The 18,493-nt window shown below is 32.8% G+C and overlaps 1 protein-coding gene across 1 annotated transcript; it reads right to left on the bottom strand.

Moving 5' to 3' along the window:
• Window positions 1-10,895: 10,895 nt before the first annotated feature.
• On the bottom strand, window positions 10,896-12,289 carry LOC127835376 (uncharacterized). The gene is made up of 2 exons (XM_052361778.1): window positions 12,167-12,289; window positions 10,896-11,859 (listed from the first exon to the last, which is right to left on the bottom strand). The coding sequence occupies exons 1-2, from the start codon at window positions 12,169-12,171 to the stop codon at window positions 11,445-11,447; spliced, it is 420 nt and encodes a 139-aa protein (XP_052217738.1). The 5' UTR covers window positions 12,172-12,289; the 3' UTR covers window positions 10,896-11,444.
• Between the last annotated feature and the right edge of the window lie 6,204 nt (window positions 12,290-18,493).

Raw genomic sequence — 18,493 nt, 5'->3', positions numbered from 1 at the left:
ATATAATATGCGTGGCATGGCCGTCGTATAGTTGTTTATTACTTTTGAAACTAAGTACATAAATAATGCATACTTCGTCCACTGATGTTCTAAAAAAACAAAGCACCTACGCGTAAACTTCTCAAGCATGGCCCACCAGTCTCCAGAATCTTTGCGTATTTTACAGGGCAATGTTTTCATGGTAATGTCAAAAAATTGCGAGTGTACCATTTCAGATAGTGTTTTACCTCAACATATTGCAAGAAGATGCTTAATATGAGAAACAACATATGCCTAAAACGAATATATCTGATTGTATTTGTCCATATTTACACTTGCAATAGTCATAGTCGTATAAAGAATAAGATACAATAATGTGCAATATAGCAAACAATGTATGCAAAATCTGTCTAGATAATTGCACGAACAAAAGAACATACGCGTGTGACGGATCGATCGACCAATAACACAATATTGTTTGTGTAAGGGAGCGTTTTGAAAACAATTCACTCATATAAGGTTAACATTCACTTGAACTGATAGAAGATTTTATTTCAAAAAAAAATATTTGCTGAATTATGCCAATTTCTTCCATTATGTCCATTATAATATTTATGCATAACTTGTGCTTCTCATTTAGTCTCATTCATATGTTTGTAACACATGTACACGCATGTGTGTATTAATGTTTCGTAGACATTCTACAATCTAAATAATACATATTTGGTTTAGTATCTTAAGATGCACATGACATATGTATGGCTTCTGATCGTAATGGTTACTGACTCTTACAGTATACACATCGCACCTTTAATAAAAAGATTGTATAATAAATATTTATTTGAAACGTCTTGGAATATGCTTTAAAATAAAATGAATACTTGTTTGTATTGTTGTCGTATTTCGATCAGGAACGATGCCGATTATACGATGTTTATACAGATTATCTTATAAAGATATTTAAATATTTGCATATTATGTAATACTAACTTCTGTACTGCTGCTTTAGAAAAAGCATAATGCATAGACATTTACATTACCTACGTTTTTGTCCATGTCACATTAGTTTGTGTTCAGGGGCCGTATTCCAGTAGCTTCTTAAGTTTTAACTTAAGTTAAAGAAATTTCTTAAATAAATTTCTTAAGTTAAATTTGAAATGTCAAAGCAAAACATGAGATGCTTAGTTACTGTATTTCTCTTCAAGAAATTCCTTTAAGAGGTAAAGAAAGTAAACTGAATTTTGAATATATATAAAAAATACACAGAGTAAAGAAATTTTTTAAGTTAATGAAGCTACCAGAATTTAACTTAAGTGAAATCTTATGTGTAAAGAAAAAATGGCTGAGATAAAAATAATGCGCAATATTTCAACTTAAGCTATTTTTTAAGTTAAGAAGCTACTGGAATACGGCCCCTGTTTTTCAAAATTGTATTTTTCTTATGTGATATATCGTATTTTTGTTTGGTACTAGTAACATGTGTTTATATTTCACCGCAGTGTTGTTCGTTTAGTCTGTATGTCACTTGACGGATATTATATTTCAAGTAATGTCTAAACTGACGAATCATGAGAAACCTCTTCGCATGCTAATGTTCAAGTACAGGTTGCCGCCTACATTATATCCCGCACACAATTACAGTAATCTGCGAAGCTATTCAGGTTGTAACGATTTCTATTACAGCAATATAGGATTTATTTCCAAATACATCGCATCGGGGCAGAAATGTCCATGAGTACACAAAAGTATACAAAAGATGTTCTACACATATCAAAGTCAAGGTCATAATAAAACATGCATATTGTTACACAATGTTATGAAGTACAATATATTCTCTATAAAAAATACAGAGGCATCTGAACAAGTGAAATATTTTACAATCCGATAATATAGCATTTGTTATATAATACGTAGTACAGAATAATAAATGTTCTGAGGAAATATTTTTATTTTTTTTATTTGTTTTTTTGTTAGCATGATATGTGTTAGGTGAGCGTGTGAGAGGTATGTATTTTAATACTGTTTAAATTATTCATAATATGTATGGTATGTATTTCTTAATTCGAAAGCTTTTTTAACAAAAATTGCAAGGTTTCTATTAATTTTACTATTATCGCACTGAAGAAGTTCGATAAATTTCGGTACGTTTGGTCTGACATAGTAATATTTGTTAATGTATGTTTTTCTTAATTCAGTGTTAAGTTGGCATTCCAATACAAAATGGAATTCGTCCTCTAACTTATTACATATACAACATGTTCTATTTTCGCGTGGAGTTGGTATTGGTTTTTTCCATCTACCAGCTTCTATTTCTAAATTATGTGCAGACATTTTTAATCTTGATAATGCAATCCTACAACTGTCTATATTAACCTGGTATAAATATGGCTGTAACTTAAAAATAGAATACATAGTATATGAACTAGATCGTGTTGACTCGTTTAATTCATTTATCCAATTTTGTAAAAATACATCTTTGATTCTTTCTTTAAACGCGAGAAGAAACATATCTATGTCCCCAACACCTTGATATATCCACGCATGGGAAAAACCAATATATTGTAATAAAATCTTAACATTATATGCCCATGACTTGGTATCATTATTGTTTTCAACATTTTCTACCATGGTAGTATATACTATTTTTGCATATTTAATTGGTTCCATTAATAATATTTTACACCAGTATTTTATAACATTTATATATAATTTATTTTTCAATGGGGTTCTTCCCAGTTTCCCGTATACGAAATTATTTTGTGTTTGAGATCTAACACCGAGTAGTTCTTTGCAAAATTTTAAATGTATTCTTTCTTTTTGTATGATATTTTTGTTTAGCCCCCAAACCTCTGATCCGTAACTTAAGACTGGTGCAATTAATTTGTCGAACAAATCTAGCTTGTGACTTATTGACATTGTGGAAAATCTTGTAAAACAACTTTTTAACTTAAAAATAGCTTTCATAGCTTGGCCTGTCAGTGAAATAAACGTACCATTAAAAGAGCCCCCCGTTGTAAAGACAATCCCAAGATAAGTAAAATGTTGAACAATTTCTATTTTTTTTCTCCATATATGTAAAAATAACGTTTTTTCTTAGTGTACCTTTTGTAAAAATCATAATCTTCGTCTTATCAGTATTTACACACGGCTTCCAATTTTCACAGTAAGCTTCTAACAAGTGTAATCCGTTTTGAAGTCCAGTTTCAGTCTCTGATAGCAGAACGATATCATCTGCATATAACAGCAAAAATAATTTAAGGTACCTATATCTAGCCCTCTGAAGTCATGTGATGTAAAATATTTTTCAATGTCGTTAAGGTACATTGAAAATAAAATGGTGAGAGCGATTCACCTTGTCTTACACCAAGAAAGCATTCAAAATCTTCACTGAGCTGGTTATTATTTTTTACTTTCGATTTGACGGTGATATACATCGCTTTAATTATATCTAGCATTTTCCCTCTAACCCCAAATTTTATTAATTTAAACCAAATAACATCCCTAACCAGGTTATCAAATGCCTTTGTAAAATCGACAAAAGCTGTATATAATTTCTTACCATTGTTTATCAGATGCATAATAGCACTAAGTAGTACAAAAATGTTGTCTACTGTTCCCACTTTCCCTCTAAAACCTGCCTGTGCTTCGATTTATACATGATATTTCTCTTCCCAAATATTCAACCTATCATTAAGAAGTTTTGTAAACAGGTTTCCAAAAGTGCTTAGTAACGTAATGCCTCTAAAAATTTCTGGTAAAGATGCGTCTCCTTTTTTATAAATCGGCACTATATGCCCTTCCGCCCATTTATCTGGAAAATGACTAGCGTTAAACAATTTATTAAACAGCGTGTGCAGAACATTAATAAATGATACATTTTGTACTCCGCATTTAAAAAATTCATTTTAAAGTTTATCTGGTCCAGCGGACTTGCCATTATTTTAAGTTGCACATGCCTTTTTAATTTCCTCTTCACTTATGGGACTATTCAATTCATCGAACATCACCTGTAGTTCTCCGTTTAAATATCTTTCATTGAAGTATAAAATATCTTCGTCTGGTTGAAAAAACACAGATTGGGAATCATTAACAGATCTAAAATATTCAAAAAAATGTTGAGTACTTATGGGACACTTATCTTGCACAACAGTTCCTTTCAATAGTTCCAGTACGTTTTAGCATTTTCAAGTTTTGACTTTTCTAATTTTTATAGTTTCATTTTCATCAAAGACAATTTTTTTCTTTCTAACTGTGTTCTTATAAGTATTCCTTGCATGTACCATTTCCTGCCTTGTTTCTATATTCGGGTGATTCCTATATATATTTAGACATTTATAATATTTTGATTTAGCATCGTTACAATCTTTCTCAAAGTATAATTTGTTTTCCATATTTTTAAATTGTTTAGTTTTATTTATGTTTTATTGTTTTCTAAAAAAGGACTACAAACATTTTCTACAATATCACAAAATGATTAGAAATTACAATCCATATCACAACTACTATCAGATAATTCAATAGTTTCTGTAAGTTCATCAAATTTCCTAGAAATTTCTGAGAGAGCATAAAAATATGCATCTTCCTTATTGGAATCCCATTTATATTTGTAAGGTACACATTTTTCATTATTATCGACAACAATTGCATTTTCATCATCAACAACAGCATTTATGCTAAAAGTTATTACACAATGATCAGAAAAAAATGTAAGGGTCTTGTACTTCAAAAATATTCACATGTTTAAAAAAGTCGTTTTACATAATACATAATCAACAACACTACACCCTTGAGTACTTACAAATGTGAATTTTCCAATATTGCTATCAACACTACATCTCCCATTTAATATTCTCAATCCTGTTGATTAACAAAAATCTAATAAATTCTTGCCATGTTCATTAACACATTTATCCTGGCTTATTCTTGGTAATTCGACATCAAAAACATATCCATCAGGTAAGATATTTGATACAAAAGAATTTTCATTCTCAACATAATCGGCTTTCCCCCTACTCTTGCATTTAGATCTCCAGTAACAAAAAAAAATGTAAGTCATTTCCATACATTGATTCAAATTTAATCTTATCATCAGTAATTATGTCAGAGATATTATTTTCGCTTAGTGAAAATCTGCTACTCCCATGAGGGACATTATATGTAAGACATAGTAAAATATCTCTTTCTAGATCGAACAAATTCCCTTTTTATTTTTATCTATAGAATACAATCATCAGATTTTTTTACAAAGTCAACATGCCTCTTTAAAGAATCATGTTCGTAAACAATAACACCGCCACTGCTCCGTTTGATCCTGCTCGCTTGTCTCGATTTAAAAATGAGTGAAAGTTTGGAACATCGTAATTGTAAAAATCATTTAGTTATGTTTCCGTAAATAGCAAAATTTTGTGAGACATAAACAGTCTTTGCATTTCTTCATCGTCTAATTTGTTATAGGTTTTACTCACAAGTCCTTGAACGTTCAGTAAACACATCCTGATCTCGTTTAACCCCTCACCGCATTCCTAAGTACGTTTCTGATTGGCCGGTATTTCTGCACTCCGCGTTTCCTCGGTGTTGACTTGCTGGGATCCCTGCGAGTATTCACGTTTTACCTCATCTGACGGGTTCCCTTGTCTATTTTTAGATTCGCGTTTCGTCATCGTCGCATTCAGTGTTTCATACCAGTCTTGAAATTTATCCTTAACCATTTTCCCCTTCAACATAATAGTCTTGCTGGGTATCCGATCTGCATTTTAAGGCGTCTGCTTCTCGCGTCACGTGCTTCGTGGATATTGTGCAGCTCTGATCGTGCTCTGGCTATTTCTCTAGGGTATTGCCTGTCAATGCCATACGGTGTTCCTTTCAGTTTATATGTCTCTTCCATTATGATTTCTGTGTCGACATAATCCTTGAACCGTATAACCATCGGCCGCTTACTTTCATTGGTTCGTGGACCCTTTCCTACTCGATGTGCTCGCTCTATATACATCTCACTCGTCTAGTTCATTCTCAATAAAGGCTCGAACTAATTTTTTTGCATCCCTATGTATATTCTCTGTAAGGCGATATATAACTATATTGTTCCTCATGCTCCTTGCTTCAGCGTCAATAGATTTGTATGATAGCGCTTTTGACTGTAAGGCCTGTGTTTTACATAGATTTTCCATTTTCTGTAGCCTATAGTCCAAATCCAGGAAACTCTGTTTGATATATTTCATATCGTTGTTGCATGTGGTTTGCTGGCTTTCGATAGTTCCTACTCTGTCATACGTTTTGTTTATTTGTTCAAAAATGCATACAAGTTTTCCATCAGTGTTCATACTCACAAAGGCATCTGTTGAACCGCTGCTTTGTTTTTTCCTCTTTGTTCATTTGTTGTTAGCTCCATTTTTTTACCTAAGATATTTTACAAGAAATGTATTTAAAACAAAATATTTCACTGCATTTTGAAGGTAGAAATATTGTGCGAATGTGTACAATCCATTGAATATTTACTTATATGTATGATAAAATTAATGCGAATAATATATCATTAATTACATTTAAATAGTATCATATCAGTTACACAAATTATATGCGCAATGACCCTAACGATAACAATGCATTTATTGATGTTGTTTTTAAAAATAGTTATTTTTTTTAATCATTCCATCATGATTCGATGGGAGCCACCTATTGCAACTCTATATTTAATTCAATGAGGAAGGAAATAAATTAAAATTGTCTCGTTTATAATAATGTATTCGATGTTTTGGTATGAAATTGATAGTGTACCCTGAGGCAATATACTCGTCATTTACAACACCGAAATCCTATTGTAACTTTTCTGTTGTATGCATGTGCTTGCACATTCTGTTTATATTGATCTATAGAAAGTGTTATAATTCCTTAACACGTGCCCATTACAGTGAGACACTTAGAACATCAGATCATGCCTTATCTATTTGACCCTGTCACATTGTCCATGTTATGTGTAATGTGTTAGAGTTCATTATCTGTTTCATTTTTGTTCTTATTATTTGAACTTATATATTTTGAACTGTGCTTCTTACATTTTGAGCTGATAGAAGTATACACAAATATGTTTAAATTAGTTTTGATAATTGTTAGGAAATTAAAAATACCGTGCCTAAGATTCACTAGAAGATTTTTTTTAAGTGTCCTTTGTAAATTTTTATCTTCGTCAGATTTTGTTTTGTGTTGTGTTTAATATATGTGTTTGCATATTTTGTGGTTGATATGTTTGTTCCTATTGCGTTTGTTTTTGAAATATGAATTAGTATTATGTTGTATTTATATAAACATTCTATTATTATTATTCTGATGTTATTAATAAGTACATTCTGACCGCTGATAAAATGTATTGATTTGTAGTGTGTGCTATGTTAATCATGTCTGTTTGTATTGTGCTGTGTTTTTATTGTGTGTTTGTATTTTGTTGTGTTTGATAGATTTGCGTGTTTTTGTGATCCCATTATATTATTGTATTGTGTTGTGTTTGTACTATTGCTGCATTGTTTTGCTGTTGTACTATACTATATTTGTATTGTTGTGTTGGTAAAATTGTACATGTACGGGGACACTTTCTGTAAATAAAGGTCATGACACTTTGCATAAGTGTTGTCCTTAGCTAACTAAATGTGATGCTAAATGTCTATGTCCTAGATTATACATCGCATACAGCGATACCAATATAAATTGGCAAATTGTTTAAGGATCAAAACTAATATATAATGGGTAGTGAGTCTTTATAGATTGATTATTACTCGGAAAAATTATGGTGAATAAATTATGCATACTTTGTCGACTCTTGACCTCAAACAAACACAGTACCTTACATTTACCGTTTCCAGCATTTATTATCAATCTCCTCAAACTAGTTTGTCATGGAGGAAATATTCAGACCGTTATGTCTCAACAGATACGTTAATGTTTAGCCATATCACTATGCCAAAAGATACTTAATATGTAAAACAACTGATAGGTATGACAAATTTATCCTACTTTATTTGTCCATGTTTACATTTCTATAGTCTTATACAGAATAAGAAACATTAAATTGCATGCTGCAATCTATATGTACCATTTTTAAAGGTAATTTTAACAAACCAAAGAACATATGAGTGTTCAACACTTGATCATCTTTTAAAAAAAATATTTGTGTAAGTAAGCGTTTTCAAAATAATGCATACATATATATATATATATATATATATATATATATATATATATATATATATATATATATATATATATATATATATATATATATGTGTGTGTGTGTGTGTGTGTATGTATATATTAACTTTTAATCTAGATCGTTATTATATAGTTCGGCAGATTCTTTTTGAAATGCATAGGTCGTATTCGTGTCAACTATTATACTTGGGCTAAACACATAACACGTGGTAAACATATGGTAGTAATTCTTTTGTGACAAGTATAAACAATGTAAGTATTAAGATATATCAATTGATTTGAATGTATAGTGCGAATTATTTTTTTATTTCCTACTTTGTATAATGACCGTGTTACTTCAGTTATAAGCCGTTGTTTCTTCATTTTGAAAATTCAAATATAAAACTCAACACTGAATATATACGTTAAAGCAGGAGTTTCCTCGAACCTTTAGATACCTAAGGAGCATAATTTATCAATCTGTTTAACTGAATATATATTTGTGTTAACTCTACATGATTGCAATGCGGCCATTTTGTATGAAACTAATGTTTTAGTTATGCTGCAGCCTGTCATGAGTCATATTAATTATATAGTTCATTATATGGTAACATGGTTTTGCATAGTGCGCATTTCAATAATAAAGCATCATTTACTTGGTATCCCACATTTACCGACTTCACGACGCGGGATCCCATAGACACGTACAGTTCGTGGAATGGAATGTGGTTAGTAATGGAAGCCTTAACTCACAGTCCGCTTATTTACGCACTTGTTTGTCCGGTTCGCTGAATATGTTTCAAGTTAAAAGTGTAAACGTTTTGTCCTGATGTTAGCATTTCCGACACAAACTCGCAAACTTGTGAGATTATGTAAAAGTATTTCACGCCAATTATAGTTGTATCATACACAAAAAAGTCAAGATCACACTTAAAATATGTGTTCACATAGTTTTTATAGTTTTCAAATACTTTTCACTTAAACCTAAACGTTCACAATGCACAAACGAACGGTTGAAAGTGAACATGTGTTTAATGTTGATATACAAAACGACCATCTTTCCATATGTATACATCTATTACCTAAAGTAAAATTAAACAATTGTATATATTTCATTTTTAATAATTCATGCGTGCACTAGAATCAATACTATTATATGTATCTTAACAGTGAAGAGTAAACGTGTGATACTAAATCGTTCACAGTGGTGTGGTGAATTTCTTTAGTATGTGTTGGTGAAGCAATTATGAGAATAGAAATATATTAATATTTGTTTTACTGTAATGTTTTGTATATATTTGCATGGGTGAACTTTGATATCCCATATTTGTTTGTGCCAGATGTTTGTATGGACATATACACTGTTTCTACATGAAACGGAAATAAGCATACTGAATAATTGTGTGAAGTGGATTCAGTATGTTTAACCCTTTGCATGCTGGGAAATTTGTCGTCTGCTAAAATGTCGTCTGCAGAATTTCTAAAATTAGCATTTTCTTCGATTTTTTTCAAAGAATACTATCAGAATAGCAAACAGTTTGGATCCTGATGAGACGCCACGTTCTGTGGCGTCTCATCTGGATCCAAACTGTTTGCAAAGGCCTTTCAAATTCGGTTCCCGCACTGAAAGGGTTAACCAATCTTTGTTTAAGATGTGGTTATAATGTTTAAACGTTTATTACACCTGTATATCAAATCTAGAGACATTTCCACGTTATCTTGCTCTATGCTCTGATTGAATCTCTGTTTAATTATATAGCAATTTTTGGAAGTGTAACATATGCACAGTGACTTTTACTAAAATCACCTTTTTCATTTCTATTTGCATTACATTATAGTAATGTTTCGTATTTTTATTTTGCAGTCTTTTAAGAAGATGCGCTGGACAAATAAATTGATACAAGTCATAGGTATTATCGATTTGTAGGTTAAATTATTAAGATAACGCGTCATGGTATTAGATAAGATTCATTTAAGAGTTGATGAAATGATGTTTTAGCGCGCATCGAAAGACCTAATATGTGCTTACAACATACAATAAGTACTGAGATAGTACGCCGTTTGTTTTTCGTGCCACATATTTTTCATAACAACCAAACAAGGAAAGATGCGAGAACTAAAAAAGATAATGTTACAAACGTTTTATCGGAATAAGCTTTGCGAAGTCTCATTTGTACCTGCGGAAGGAATTGTTACAGTAGTTTTATTTATTAACCAGTCCGATGCTAACGCTGGTTGTAAACACAGTTGCAGGTCGTTGACTTTTAGGGCCATTGAGGCATCTCGTATTTTAATATCAATTGATCGAATTGGTATTCACTGTTTCATGCTGTTTGTGGTCTTTCGTGTATGATTTATTACAAGAGTAATTGTTTATTGATATTCACGCCATCTTCGAGCCAGCCTATACCTGCTCCATTGTGAAGTAATTCGTCTATCGTAGGAGGATTGTAAGCAGGGCTGTACACGAGTAGTGGAGACACTACTACATGAAATTATTAGATACTGTATGAAAGTCTTATTTTATTGATTTTTTTATACGTATTCTGAACTTGTTTCTAGAATGGTATTCAACGTTTTATCGGTTAGATCAATTTATAACCGTGAACATATTTCCTCGGACTATGGCGAAGACACGCGTTAAATGTACCATAATTTAAACTAATATATTTGCTATGCGTAAAATAAACAAAACTCTTATATCTTATATCTTATGCTCTTTTATTAAACTCTTAAGTATGAAATTCAAAAATAGTCTGAGATTGAAAAAGAGAAGATTAAATACGCTGCCGTGTGTGTATACTAATATTTCATTCACGATATCAAATTAGTTTTGAAAACAAGAAAGACATTTAGTAAACATTTTGTGGTTAAACACAATCATACTGGTATATATTGAATATTTGACCGTCATATAGTTATAGACAACGCAACTTTTATACGTTTCAGTAGAAACCATATATTCACAACAAAGCAAAATGTCTGTATAAAGCGTTTTGTTTAATACATGTTTCATATTTTCTTGCTGCAAGTATCATATTTGTTCTTCACATAGTTAAATAAAATCGATATCGAGGTTCTTCAAACCTTATAATTTGTTATAACAGTTCACAAATATATGTACATATAAATGAATGTCTATTGTGAATACAACATATTTTAAATCAGTCAATACTCGCCGGATAAGAAAGAGAAAAAACACGAATACACATGTATTGTCTACACTGAATAAGTACATAACGGTATCAAGTCAGAATTGATAATTACATGATACTCGGTGTAAGCTCTTATTTCTTTTCTCGTCCCACGAACCACTGGTTGCCGATCTGCGTTTTATTCGTAGCCCGCCAGTACTGATTATCGCTAACAGAAGGCCAATTCTGTTTCGAGGCGAAATCCGTTGCACCTCTTGTAGGATCAGGCTCTGACCCTGACCTAGCGGCCTGAGCAGCCCTCATGGCACTCGTGTACTCGTCATTGCGCGTCTGTTTTGCCTTGCTCCAGGCTTGCGTGTGACCTGCATCGTCAAGGGTCTCATACTTGTGACGTCCGTCGGTCGCCCGCTCGTAAAGTATGTCCCTTGGTGAGTTGAGGTAACCCGGGTGGCGAGAACGATTAAAAATGGTATAAGCCACGCCCAGCTGACCTTGGTACGGCTCGCCTCTCGCCTCGCCGAAAACAACCCTCGCAATTTCCTCGTCACTGAAAACAAATGTATTTTTTATTGCACAACAACTACTCAATACAAATACTGGTAATACACACATTGAAACATTCACAACACGGTTGTCTATACGTAGAAAAAGTATTTAAAAAATAATGTTAATTATACGGTATTAACAGGTGTATAACATTGTGAATTTAACACGAATTGAGAACACAAATGGTACGTTTACTCCAGAAATATATGTAAAATCGGTATTGTTCGTTTACTACTTAACTACAAAGACAGTTACACAGCGTCGATATATTAGCGACATAATACAAATAAAAATACAAGTCCACTAACCTCATATTACAGTGTTCTTGTTGATGCGATGTGCGTACGGCAACTTCTGCAGCAGTGGTATTGTTCTATGACGTATCTGTGTGCTTAAATAGCTATGCGGCGGGCGATTTCGTGACGTTATATATATATACATATAGCATAGGTTATTTATATTGCATATCGCGTGATGTATATAAATAGCGATGCATCTCTCGATGATGTGTTCTCTATATTCTAGTTTCAGTTTCGGGAATGTTTATATAAATGCGTTGCATTTGTAATAAGCGTACGGTAAAAGTATTTTCATTTTGCAAAAGATAAAAAGTCGTTTTAATATCCGCATACTATTTTTGCAATATAATCGGGCAAAATAAAGAAATGCAGTATTTAACATTGTATGTTCTGTTTGTTTAATACATTACATCAAATCAAGATTTGATGTTTTAAATGTGTTTATATATTGAAAGTGTTATAGCTATCAAGATTGTATTCATATCGTATTCACTTAGTAGGTTCCATTCAAGTATAAGTCCACATTGACATATAAACACATTTTTTTAGCTTTACTAGTGTGCCGGTTTAGCACGTTTAAGTATTGTTTTGACCCATTTTTATTGACCTTAAATTGGAAAGTTCCTACCATAACACTTGTATATAATAAGTCTAAGTAGTAATGTGCAAATCGGTGTTTCCATTCATTGATACTTTAAATATAATATGGTTCAGTGGTTTATTTCAACCAAACCAATATTTTATTATAAAGCTTTGTAACGCCGCCTCACGGACGCTTGATAACGCGAGTATACAGTGCTCTATAACAATGTTATAACAACGCGGAATACCGAAACCAAGGTTAATATATTTGTCATGATTACGTTGACTTAGATTAACCCACTAATGCCGTGTAGATACATTCCAGAAACACCTGGCGTTAACACAGCTAGGAATAGTAAACGAAAGCAAGAACATTTGGACAAATATATATTTTGCAATTGAGAATGTTACAAACTTCAAGGCATTCCGACCCTGCTTTCCGCTGAATATTATTATTCAGTGGAAAAAATTTAAGAAGAATTAAAACACGAATGATAAAACATATTCATTGAGTATACTTTATTAAACAAGTATCCGTATTTAAATTAACAAAAGTAACTTATTTGTCAAATATGTTGTAGTGGGATGTTATGTCATTTTGTAACCGCTTTTGTACACTTTTACTTTTGATTTCGCTATTTTCAGAAGATTGTTTTGGCTACCTGTTAACACTTTTATTTTTGGTAACGCTGTGACTGCGACAGATGTTTTCGATGTTCAACAAGACAATGATATTCCTGGTTTTTACATTTACAATTATATATTATAAATCTCTAATGTTAGTATTTTTCGGAAACATTATTTAACCCCATTATGGTCAACGAACATGTTTGTTTTGATTATGTTGTTTCGTACACTAACGTTCACTGTTTACAGGACTAGGTCGTACTCAATGACGGCGTTTTCTGTTATCGACACCCGCTTTATACAATAAATGTTAAGCATTAAACAATTAATTTTTAAAACGTATATGTATTAAGCGCTTTAATAGGATCCGGACGTACGTTCACATTGACAATCGTTCCTACGTTAATTTAGACAAAGCAGACATTCGTTCCTAAGTTGTTTTGACAACCTGGACATTCGTTACAACGTTATTTTGACAACCCGGACAATCTTTTCTACATTATTTTGACAGTTCTAATATTGGCTCCTGTATAATTTTCACGCCCGGACATTGGCTCCAACTTAATTTGCACGCCCGGACATTGGTTCGTACAATTATAGAATAAACCTAAACTGTGAATACAATAAGGACATGTATATGTAGTAATGGGCCACACCCTCAAATTAACTCCCAACATGGAACTTCTAACGAGCGAACGCGGTCAGCCTGTGCTATGCTTCGAGGGTCGATCGTAGTTTTAGAAAAACACGTCTAAGTCTACAATACGGTGGCAATACAGTTAAAGTCGCCCCGATTTCCGCAAGGTTTCGTTAATTATAGATCTACGTGTAAGCCGATATATTCGAATAAATTTTAACTTTATCATTCTCATGCTGACCAAACATTCTTAAACCTTAATAAAAATATAATACAAATATTAAATGTAGCACACAATTTATTAATGGCATATTGAAATTTCGGCTTTAAATTACCCAGAGTGATATATTCATTTGCATAAAATGTGAAAATAATGACCAGGATAGCAATACTGTAAGAACCAATGCCCGGGATGAAAAACATAATTTAAGAACCATTGTCCGGATTGTCAAAATAACAAAGGAACGTACGTCCACCTGTGTCAAAATTAGCGTAGAAATGAATGTCCGTCATTCACGTCATAATTATGATTCCACTGGCTTATATCTATAAAGTATTTAGTTTCTGAACATCTGTAAGGACACGTTACTTTCAATTTGAGTACATGTATTTGGCGTTAAAGTAGTCCTAGAAATGACTACGCAATACTACTACCAGAAAAAGAAATGTCTATATGTAGGTTTCATATATTGTGTTTAATGACCAGGCATATGCTGCCCCTGGCTTATGAAAACTTGTTCTTATTTCATATGTGTCGGCACATTATTTGATCACAACAAGATAATAGGTTTATGCTGAACACAGGGGCAATGAAAACACAGATCTATAAATAAAAAAGAGTATTGATCGAGCTTTGATTAAATACTGCGATAAAAAGCTCAAACGCAGAGCTTCAAAATATGTGAAAACAATTGAATGAAACAAGTACTTTAATCAAGAATTTTATTTAATGCATTAACAATTAAAATGGGAAATATATATTACTGCTTCTGACAATCTAGTCTTGTGTTGACAATATCATTACGTCGCAGGATGTTCAGCAGAGAACTATAATTTATATGGACAAAAGAACGCTGCACAGCGGCGTATGTTGACCGCTTTTTGTATCAGTTTTTTGACAAACATATACATATAGTATATAATATATCTACAAGATAAATATTGATGCAAAGCATCAAAGGGCGTCGGTAATTTCAGTGTAAAAGGCACTCAATGAAGTTAAATGGAACGATTTTGTTCGACTGTAAATATTAAAATATTGGCCGATTATTTTAAACAAAATAGAAAAAGATGCTGGTATATGCATTATCTATGACTGTGTGTTATAACCCCCAAATAACCATTATCTATGATGTTGTGTCATAATCCCCAAATAACCATTATCTATGATTTGGTGTTGTAACTCCTAAATATTTCATAGTTCATTTTATTTACATTGGTTTCCTTTTTAAACTGACCTCCGTGTGCAGTTTTCATTAATGGAACAGAACTGTGTATGTTTTAAAATATCAGCGTAATTTCATATTTTTCTCAATTTCAAGGGGAGATGATTCTGAACTTATTCTCACGCTGCTCATTTACGATAGGGGTTGAGTACTCATTGATATGAAAACACTGTAAAAGTTTTAATGTGTTTTCGACCCCCCCCCCCCCACCCCACCCTCTCACACATCTATTTCATGGGCATAATAAAAACAAAAAATGGTTACAATAAAACAGCATACTTATTTAAACTAAAATGTCTACATCAAAACAAAAAGTTAACATAGAACACAAATACAATAACTTGATTTTACTGGAGCTCGAACCTTGAGCCACTCACATGTGAAACGAGCGTGTAACCACTACACTACGGAACCACTTGAAAAATAAACTTTTAACTAAGATATTAATAAGCTATTAATAGTCGGTTTAAATGTAAACCCGGAAGTTTAAACGCTGGATAGTGAGCGGGGTTAAAGGTCCATACCAAAGGGTCCATACCACTGGCAAGATACGGATCAGGCCTGCGGCCATCTATTTGTGGTTCTTAAAAAAAACCTGTAGGAGGACTTGATAGTTATGAGGCTGGAGTGCTGTGATGGTGCTCCTCATTGATAAGCGGCTGCTTCCTTTATCAAGACTCATTATAACAATTAATAATACGTGTCGCGCTTCGCGCTCTATAGCGACTTTATTAGTAACAAGGTGGTTCATAGGATAGTGGAACAAAGAAGGTTTTAATGTGTTTACGAACCCCCCACCCTCTCACACATATATTTCATGGGCATAATAAAAACAAAAAATGGTTACGATAAAACAGCATATTTATTTAAACTAAAATGTCTACATCAAAACAAAAAGTTAACATAGAACACAAATAAAATAAATTGCTTCTACTGCGGCTCGAACCTTGGACCTCTCACATGTGAAGCGAGCGTGTAACCACTACACTACGGAATCGCTTGAAAAAACACCTTCTAACTAAGATATTAAGGTAGTGGGAGCCTAATGGGTACTTTTCCAGAAACACTCTTTGTTATTATTTCCACAAAGTAAATTGTATATAACAACTAATTGCAAAATTTTAAAACTTTTTACCAGCCGGTTAATTGTTTTACTTGGTTGAATACACCTACCCCTTGACTCGGTTGGGCGTTTTCTATGGATTTACTCTATATCAAAAATATATAGATTTTTGTAATCGGATATACATATATTTTGACAATTAACGTAATAGAAGTACTGGACTAGATTGTGTTAGTAGATACAGAATTTAAAAAGTGTCATTAAAAGAGAATTATGCCTTTGATGTCCAATAAGATATATGCACATATCTGGATAGAATGGCAAAAACGAAAACAAATGGTTCAGTGACAAGAAACTCTAATTACGTTTTATGTCACTTGAAGTGTGATGAAATGCATTTATTGTACATATTTATTTAACACAACATATTGTCTTCACACTGAATGAATTTCAGAAAATTTTACCGTTCCTATCTCAAGAAATTTTACTTTGAGTATGCCTACCCCAATTCATTTTCACGCAATGAATTTCAGTATAAATTTGTATATCACTTGTTTTTGGGTGTTATAGTTATAAATCATGACATGTGAAGAAATTTAGCTAACTTTGAATTAATATTGATATAATAATACATTTACAAGAGCACCGCATAACGGTTGCCACGCTTGGCTGCGAAAGCTTGTCAGAATTTTTTTAAGAGGTCACAGCGACCTTGACCTTTGACCTAGTGACCCAACGTGGGTGTGGCGTGTAGAACTCATCAAGGTGCATGTACATATGAAGTTTCAAAGTTGTAGGTGGAAGCACTATGATGTTAGAGGCAAAGTTAACGTTTTATATTAGAGGTCACATTGACCTTGACCTTGGACCTAGTGACCCAAAAATGGAAGTGGCGTGTAAACTCATTAAGGTGCATGTACATATGAAGTTTTCAAAATTGTTGGTGATGGCACTGTGATGTTAGAGGCAAAGTTAAAGTTTTATATTAGAGGTCACAGTGACCTTGACCTTTGACATAGTGACCCAAAATGGGTGTGGCATGTAGAACTCATCAAGGTGCATGTACATATGAAGTTTCAAAGTTGTAGGTGGAAGCACTATGATGTTAGAGGCAAAATTAAAGTTTTATATTAGAGGTCACAGTAACCTTGACCTTTGACATAGTGACCCAAAAATGGGTATGGCGTGTGGAACTCATCAAGGTGCATGTACATATGAAATTTCAAAGTTGTAGGTGGAAGCACTTTAATTTTAGAGCCAATGTAAAGGTTTTAGCACGACGGCGGACGTCGGACGACGAAGAGGCTATGACAATACCGCGGAGTTTTCTCTGAAAACAGCCGAGCTAATAATACAATCTTAAGGCCACCTAGAGTCAAAAGGCAACATATAAGTACAGGCACAGTTCACCACAAAATGTCAACGTTGTCCCAATATTACGTAGCATAAAGATGTATCATGTTTCTTTAAACATGTAGCACAAAAATATACAACTTATATTTTAATAAAAACAGCCAGATTAAAGGGATCTTTTCACGCTTTGGTAAATTGACAAAATTGAAAAAAGTTGTTTCAGATTCGCACATTTTCGTTTTAGTTATGATATTTGTGAGGAAACAGTAATACTGAATATTTACCATGGTCTAATATAGCCATTATATACATCTTTTGACGATTTTAAAACCTAAAAATTATAAAGCGTTGCAACGCGAAACGATTGAATAATTTGGAGAGTTCTGTTTTTGTCGTTAAATTTTGTGAAACTACGAAGATTGCTTATATAAGGTATAAAATACGTCTAGTACGTATACTCGGCGGAATAGCTCAGTAGGCTAAAGCGTTTTTACTTCAGGACTCTGGCTGGACTCCAGTGGTCACTGGTTCGAAACCTGCTCCGGGCGATGTTCTTTTCCTTTTTTAAATATTATTCTTGATTTTTTACTGGAGCTTTTACGATCCAATGTTTACATTTATCAATATAA

Source organism: Dreissena polymorpha, chromosome 6 (assembly GCF_020536995.1).
Source record: "Dreissena polymorpha isolate Duluth1 chromosome 6, UMN_Dpol_1.0, whole genome shotgun sequence".
Classification (NCBI taxonomy): domain Eukaryota; kingdom Metazoa; phylum Mollusca; class Bivalvia; order Myida; family Dreissenidae; genus Dreissena; species Dreissena polymorpha.
This window is presented reverse-complemented; position numbering and strand designations above follow the sequence as displayed.